At 28.8% G+C, this 8739-nt stretch overlaps 1 protein-coding gene across 1 annotated transcript; it reads right to left on the reverse strand.

The window, feature by feature from the left end:
- Positions 1 to 335: 335 nt before the first annotated feature.
- On the reverse strand, positions 336 to 5651 carry LOC125857734 (uncharacterized). Its single transcript, XM_049537361.1, has 9 exons — positions 5504 to 5651; positions 5108 to 5188; positions 4712 to 4834; positions 3937 to 4014; positions 3439 to 3588; positions 3189 to 3266; positions 2982 to 3104; positions 1509 to 1583; positions 336 to 430 (listed from the first exon to the last, which is right to left on the reverse strand). The coding sequence occupies exons 1-9, from the start codon at positions 5547 to 5549 to the stop codon at positions 336 to 338; spliced, it is 849 nt and encodes a 282-aa protein (XP_049393318.1). The 5' UTR covers positions 5550 to 5651.
- Between the last annotated feature and the right edge of the window lie 3088 nt (positions 5652 to 8739).

An 8739-nucleotide genomic window follows, 5' to 3' on the forward strand; every position in this document is an offset into this window, starting at 1 on the left:
TTCATCTCACGGGAATCAGTAAGAAATTTATACATAAAATATAATATTTCTCTAAAATATATGACTTAAGCCATCGACTCCTAGATTGAAGATTTTATATCCAAATTCACACCAAAATTAGTTAGTTTAACCTTTATATTTCAAATCATGACAATCTTTTTGGGACGAATGAAGTTTTAGTAATACTTTTAATAAGTCTATGATGAATATATTGTACTCACCAGGGAGTTGAAATAATGTACTTGAATTAAGTTTTTCAAAATGTAATGTCGTAATTGTGATTTATTCATTTGTTCACTTCTTTAAATATCAACACTCCTTACGATAACCAACATCTACATTAAAACAGGGAAGATGGTAAATAGCAGCAAAACAGAGAAAGCACGAAGACTCCTCGAGCAATTGGGATCCTTAGGGACACCACTGGATCCTGCCAACATATATTTTTTAAAAAAATGTATTAACATCAGAAAATTAATATTTAGTCTAATCACAAAAATATTTTAATAGTCCGATCTTATTGATAATTTTTTTTATTATGAAATTAAATGTCTATGAAGATCTTTAATCATAGTATACACGTTAGAATTTTCAATAATTTTGTAGCCACTGCAAGCTCTTTGGTCTCTCCTAATGTTCATTAGTTAACATAAAGGAGTACTGCTAAACAATAGAATAAAGACTTGATAGATCAATTGTTTAGTAAATGACTATCATTTTATTTCTTTTACAATTATTTATATTTTAGACCACCGATTAAAGATTTCTCTGACCAAATTAAAATTTTTATGAGGAAATACTAAGTAATGATCCAATTTTTTGAAAATGTTAAATGAGAGATTAATGTTTTGTGAAATCTTGCATTCTCACTAACTATAAAACTGTGGGAGAGGTAGACTAGATAGTAACTTAAAAGGAAATATTTGCGTAAATCAACCAATAAAAATGAGCGATTTACAAGAATGACTTTGGAGGTGAGTTGTACATAACTTTTCAACTCCGCTTGTCCTAAGAGGAAAATTTTAAATTTAACAAATTTTGCCTCATGGACATTACTTGATTTTTGGCTTTGAAAATTTGCCCATGAAGTGAGTGAAAATCAAAAGTTTAAGATCATTTATTCACATGCCCAATCTGAACCAAGCCATTTTTTCCCTCGCTATTAAATGATAGTAGTTAAATTAATTAAACTCAGAATTCAATCACTTTTATTTGACTTTCAAATATTTATGAATTATGACATGACAAAATATAGATTTTGGAATATATGGAATGCAAGGCTTAACCCTCCGACCTATGTGCATATTATTTGTATAAGATAGGAGTTAATGTCAAAACTCCCCAATACAAATACATGTCTGTAATATAAAAGAAAAAAATAGTTATTTTTAACCATATGTTAGGATTATCACTAGTAATCACCCATAAAAATGTTATAAATATATCTTTTTTTTTCGTAAATATATTTATATCACCTAAAATTAAGAAAGATGATTAGGTTAACTTACCGTCCCGTGTAGGCGGAGGGGGTGGAGGGCTTGGAACAAGCAGCTGGACTCCTTTACAATCAGCTCCAAATACACCTGTGCCATTTACAAATGTTTTTGCTAATTAGTAATTATATATATTCATAGTATATATAAACTTTTATGCAAGATTTCATAAAGATGTACATGTAAATTTAATTACATAACATGCTGAAAATATTCTTTTGCAATAATATTTCAGAAATTATAAGGCTCTTTCAACTTTATATTTTACATGGAACTCATATGTTATATTAATATCAATTTAGGACGCAAAATAAAATATTCAAATCATGTATTAATCCTAAACAAATTAGTATTTGTAATTAAATAATCTTTTGGCTAAATTATTACTTGATAATTATAATTTTCTAAAAAATTCACCTTAGGTGTTTATAACCTCGTCATTGGAAAAAAAAATAACACAAACACATTTATAGAAAAGCAAAAATAAAAGTTTAGAAAATTTCTTTTTGCTTTCTTATAATGTATTTTGTGCTGTTTTTTCCCCAAACAATAAGGTTAATACCTCAGATGAAGATTTTAAAAAATTACAATCATCAAATATTAATTTGGTCAAAAATTTATTCAGAACTGATTATCATCTAAAAAGTTAGTGTGATTTTTTTAACAAGGTATAATGTTTTTAAGGTTACAACAAAAATCTGATAATAATACTATTATAAAGTTATTTAAACTTAATAAGTTAGCCATGTATATGTGATACAACACCTAGATCTTGTTGCATAATTGCACTCCATAACAAATTTTATGTTTGTGTTGGAGCTTTTGATTTGTATAATTCGCTGAATACATCCAATTTTATACAAATTGTTTAGTTTTGTATAAATTCATTTATACATTGTAATTTGTATAATAAGATCTGTATTTGTATAATTACAAGTGTATAGGACGAAAATATATGTATTTGTATATACATTTTTCTCTCGCTTTATACAAACACAAATGCATTTTATACATTTGTATACTGAATGGGTAATTGTATACCGAAAATGACTAATTATATACCAAACCAGATGACAAAAAATTGAGATGTTTGTTGCGAATTACAAATAAAATAAACTATGGCTATAGCATTTAATTTGAATTAATAGTTTGTTATTTCATACAATTTTTTATCTAATGATATGAAAATTTGAATATTTTAATTCAAAGTCTAAAATATTTTTACTATTGAAAAAAATATATTTATTTCCTTATTTTTTTTATAAATAAATAAAAAAAGATTTTTACCCTTTTTTTAATGCAAGTTATAATATTTTTCAAAGTACTAATAAACTGAAAAAATACTACAACATCTCTAAGCCCATAAAACAAAAGTCTTACTAGTATTATATACCATACGAAAATTTAAACTCTTATCGTAATATTATACTGTTTACATTTGACACGAAAAAAGAAGAAGAGAGAATCGGGTTGGAAAAGGGAACTCACATTGATCAAAACAAGGTAGCTCAGGCACATCCATCAAATTTTCGGAGCCTTCGTTGCATTGGCAGTAATGTTTAGTTCCATTAACTTCACATTTTCCATTATTACACCATACTAAACTGCAAGCTGCCACAAAATTAAAAATCAAATATAACTTTGTTATTTTATAAATAAAAAAAACGTTCGATGGGAGGGAATAATAGAAATTACGGTCAAAAATGTTGAAGGGTGCTAGAGAGGAAGGTGGTGGCAAGGCTGCTTGACTCCCACAACCTAAATGGAGCGTACCTGAAATTAAGAGCGCCTAAATTAGCCCATCATTTCTTTTTTTATTCGTTCAATTCAGCCCATTTAATATAGTTTGACTGATTTGGTATAAATAACTATGTCGTATTGTCTTAGATTTAACTTTCCAAAGAAAATGATTTATGTCGTGCCAAACGTACAGAAAGAGACTCACAATTGGGGACATTGCATGCAGGATAAGTAATAGGGCCAAGTTGAATTTGTTTCCAACCAGGATCACAAATGCATTCGAATCCCAGTCCAAGAAATTCTCCAGTTGCTACGCACTGTCCTTTGGCACAATCCACAAACTTGCATACTCCATCTATTCATTAAACAATATAACACAATCTCTCAACATTAATTTACTTTCCAAATACTAAATAATCATGTCATATACTAGAACTTGTGTACAAATGAAGGTAAAAGTTTCTATCGCGATATTATTATTTTTCTTAAAGCACTTAAGTTGCCTGCTAGGTCAAACGTCATAACTTTCTAAAAATACACATTTTTGACTTCTCACAAGTTTGACCAAACAGGTTATAGTTAATTTAAAAGTCCACGACTTTCAAGAGAGAGAAAAAGAGCGTAATGGTCCAAGAATATTCCCAATAGACTTAATACTCAAATAATTGTATATCACAAAAGAATTAACGTTAGGTTGACGTACCATGCCCTAGAGACGGAGGGAGTGGAAGGCTCGGCTTGGGTTCTAGTGCCACTCCTTTGCAATCTGCTCCGAAAACGCCTGTTCAATTAATTAACGACTATTTATTTTAGTGGATCGATTAGACTGATATGATAGATGAAATGATAATTTTCATTATAATTCTGTCTCCTTTTTGTTATTTCACATTCACCTTGTATAGGTTCTTTGGGTTTCAACTTTCAAATAATGCCAGCTTAACAAGTTACAACTTTGAGATTTCCAATTAATTGGCAAAAAAAATAATAAATGCATATTTTTATCTTTAGTAATTATCCTTGTATTTAAGGAATTCAGTACAAGAAAATCATAACGCAAAGCTTGAATCTTAATAGCCTCTTGATCATAATTGTCCAATTAACATTCTTTATTTTTATTTATTATTATGCTAATTAAAAGAATTATGTTTCCTATAGTNAAAATAATAAATGCATATTTTTATCTTTAGTAATTATCCTTGTATTTAAGGAATTCAGTACAAGAAAATCATAACGCAAAGCTTGAATCTTAATAGCCTCTTGATCATAATTGTCCAATTAACATTCTTTATTCTTATTTATTATTATGCTAATTAAAAGAATTATTTTTCCTATAGTAACTGACAAATTGGTATTTGATCAATAATTAATCAAAATGCTTGATTCAAAAAAAAAAAAAAAAAAACTGACAAATTGGTGTTTAAAAAATATAAAATTTTAATTTACTGAAAATAAAGATTGGGTTAAAAGAGAAAACTTACATTCATCAAGACAAGGTAGCTTAGACATATTCATGTATTGGGAAGAGCCTTCATTACATTTGCAATAATGTCCCATTCCACTAATTTCACATTTTCCATCACCACACCATATTAAACTACAAGCTGTCACAAAACAACAAAGCTAAAATAAATAAATTTTACTTTGTATTTTATATACACCTTCAAGTGCTCATATGACAAAGTTACTCATTAACGACAAAAAAAAAATGCGAATAAACAAAACTATAATCAGAGCGGTTTTATTTAAGATTTTGAAAGTCAAACAAGGAAAATAGTTTTTTTCGTGTTTCAAATATTTTGAACGGTTAATCATTAGTACTATTTATTATACTACCATAATGAAAGGGGAGAAAATAAAGGGACAACGAAAATTACGATCGGTAATAATAAAGGGTGAGCTTTGAGGAGACGGATGTGGCGACGGTGTATGACTCTTACAACCAAGATCGAGCGTACCTGCAATTTCAAAAGCATTACTGATTGATTTCACGATTTAAATTTTAAGATTATTAATCAGACCGAAATAATTTTACTTTATGTTGTTTGTTTTGGCCAAACTTTTGAGAGACCAAAAGTGCTTATTTTTTTTATTTTTTTTAAAAAGGTGAGGTGTTTAGTAAGCTTGTGGAAGAAATAAGTGTTTTGGGAAATAAATTTACTAGTCAAACACAAATAACCTCTCACCAAATATATATATATTACTATATTGTAAAGTGATTTTAAAAGTTCGATCAAATAAATGAGTAAAGTTGTAGAAAGAGAGAGACTCACAGTTGGGAAGAGTGCATGCTGGAAAAGCAAGAGGGCCAAGTTGCATTTGTGTCCAACCAGGATCACATTCACATTTGAATCCAAGTCCCAGAAATTCTCCAGTTTCTACACACTTGCCTTTTACACAATCCACTTTTTCACATACTCCACCTATATATTCAACAAAATGTTAACAAATTAAGATTATTAGTTATTGTAAATACTATAAAATAATAAGTAGAACAAATATGAACCTGCAGATCCATAAGCAATATTAAAGATGAATATGGAAATAAAGATAGCAAGATTGAGAGTAAAATAGAAAGAGTAAATTCTCATTTTCATATGGACTGTCTGTATTTACCAAAGAATTGAAACTTTCTTTATGTTTTTCCAACATTTATACAATTTCATAACGGCCCAATAAGATTTATTGGATTGACCACTCATACTTTGAGAACCTCGCCCTTTTATTAATTACTACTTAATTTTTGTGGGAACAATACAATTGATAAATTTTAATTTTGATCTTTGTGATATGCGATCAATGACTCAACATATTTAACATTTAATTAATTAATTTATGTATTTTAAGTCTCTTTTACGTAAGAAATATATTATATTTAGACGATTTCTTAGATGTATAGCATCTACAAATAAGATGTACACAATACAAGTTTAATTTTATACATGAGGAATCAAATGATGAAACAGTTAATAAGTCTGAAAATATGTGAATATTTTTAAAGAAAAGGGCCAAAAGTGCAATTGTTCTTAGATGTATAGTAGTACCTCCCTTGTTTGTGAATAATATAACTTTTTTTTGTCTGATATAAGAAGTATATACACTTTAACTTCTATGATATGCGATTGTTCCAAATTATATTCCTCTTTAATTTGAGTTTATCATCATTCTAAGTTTCTATCGATTTTTTCTTAATTTACTTTACTATATATCTTCATCGTTTTGTTGTTTTCCATGACATATTATATATATCACTGCCTCCAAAATATACCCTTTGAGGGGTACCCAAACACAAGGAGCGATTAAATTTTGCTATTTCTTTTTCCATAGGAAAATACGTAAAATTAAATGGAAGAACTTAACTTGCATCGAAGATTTACTTCAAATCACAAGTTTTTAACTTTTTTGGTCAAATGTATAGACTATAGTTTTCTTAAAGGTGTCAATTTTTATTTTTATTTTTATTTTTAGATTTGTGAAGACAAATTTGTGAAAGATGTGAATAATAATAAAATAAAAAAAAGACTTCTTAATAAACCTCTTTTAATTTGAACAACTCAACTAATTAGTTGTTTACTAAAGAATGAAACATGTTTTTGTACTTTAATGCATAGAAATTTACTACCTTCATTTTTATTTGTCCACTATACTAAAAATAATTCTGTCAAATAATATTTGTTCAAGTTTAAAAAATCAAGAGATTATTTATCCTCTTATGTCTATTTATTCCATGCTATTAAATAATATTCAATATCTTATAAATTTTTCAAAACATTAAATTTAATATATTCAAAGAGTACTATAATAATATCACCCCTATTATTTATTATTCTTAAGGTGTGTTTCAAGTCAATAACTGACAACTATAATTGAAACAAAGGGGTAATAAGAACTTTAGGAAGAGAAGAGAACAAAACTAGTGATAATAAAGGTCATTATTCCAGTTATTTTATAATATTAGTGCGGGCCAAAAATAATCTAACAAAAGCAAAATAAAGCACAAAAACAGGGAGTGGAGACCTAACTATTGAATCGCCAAGTAAATACGATCGAAAATGAGCTTCAACATGTCCTCTTTTTCATCAATAACTTCTTCTTTAACCTCGAAATGTTCTAACAAATGGCGCCAAACATATTTCATGAGTACTTGAGCAACAACTGCCATCGAACAATTCCTTGCTTACTCCCTGGTTAAAATTAAATTGTTTATCATTCGTTCAAAAATGAACGGATAAATAAGAAATTTGAAATAGTGGAATTGAAAACTTACATATGCAATTGAAGCAAAACTAGTGGATACTGATAGAGTCAATGAGTTTGGATGAGACATCCAAAGTAAATTATCAATAATATATCTCATCAAATATTCCTGTTGAAATTTGAGCTCGATCATCTCTAGCATTAAGTGTTTGATATGATGTAGCGGTTTTGTTGGAGTTCTTGTATTTAATTTGCCCACAAAATAACTTGTCTTCCTCATTCATGCATAGTAAGAAAATGACTCGTTAGTAAATACTATAAAACAACTTAGAGGAGGATAGAGTGTACACATACACTACCCTATAAAGAATATGAATGTTCACATACCTCTATACTCGAATGTGTAAGTCCAATATTGTATTGTAGTTGCTGAAACTCTCAAGTTGAGGAACCAACCTCTATTCATCACATAAATAAACTTGAAGAACCAATACAAGAATGATGCTCTCTATAAGCTCTGAAGTATCACTTGAAGGAGCTAAAGATGGTAAAATTGGTGTATCCATATATATTGGAAAAAGGATGAATTAGGAACGGAAACTATAATTTGTCTTGAATAATAGTCATTCATATTGTGATGGGAAGGAAGGATAAGACACATTTTTTAAGGGACGGGTCCAAAATTTTGAGAGGCTTCTCCGTCTCACAAGATCTCATTAACAGAGTTTCAAGATGGGGAAAATCTGAACAGATATTCTCACGATCAAGACCTATAGGAAATTTCAAGCAATCCAAGTAAAATTCCCGCAACATTCTACATGTGAGCAACAGAAACTTTGATATTACTCCGGAAAACAAAATGGAACACTTTGAGAAGCTTTGAGAGAAGAAATAGTGGATTCAAGGTAGTCGTGATGGGACGAAATACTTCGAATTTTTCGACAAAAAATGAATTCATCAAAGTAAAGAACGATGTATGAGGGGGTGTTACGATGCCAATATCTGTTAACAAGGCGAGCATTATATAGGTCATGAGAACTAAGGTAGGAAAATATGAAATGAAGAATATGATTTGGTAATAGTAAAGCAGGATCAATCCATTTTGTAGGAGAAATTGTTGTGTTTTTAAGAATATCTTCAACTTTTTGAGGATTGAGGATTGAAGAAGAACTCATCATTCAAACAAAACCCTAAACTCTCTACGGCATATCCCATAAAATATAACTGAGTTACATATGGGGGGCAATTCCAATCATACAAGGATTCTAACTTCACATTATTTCGGTAGTTCTGGTTATTATATAAATTTAAA

The sequence above is a fragment of the Solanum stenotomum genome, chromosome 3 (assembly GCF_019186545.1).
Source record: "Solanum stenotomum isolate F172 chromosome 3, ASM1918654v1, whole genome shotgun sequence".
NCBI lineage: Eukaryota > Viridiplantae > Streptophyta > Magnoliopsida > Solanales > Solanaceae > Solanum > Solanum stenotomum.

Bases quoted from the DNA above. Each gene is read 5' to 3' on its own strand.
- LOC125857734 (XM_049537361.1), bottom strand. From the start codon at position 5,549: ATGCAACTTGGCCCTCTTGCTTTTCCAGCATGCACTCTTCCCAACT. The intron at 3,589-3,936 runs GTACGTCAACCT...TTTAATGAATAG, and splicing joins CCCTCCGTCTCTAGGGCATG to ATGGAGTATGCAAGTTTGTG. The intron at 3,267-3,438 runs GTGAGTCTCTTT...TCTTAATTTCAG, and splicing joins TGCATGCAATGTCCCCAATT to GTACGCTCCATTTAGGTTGT.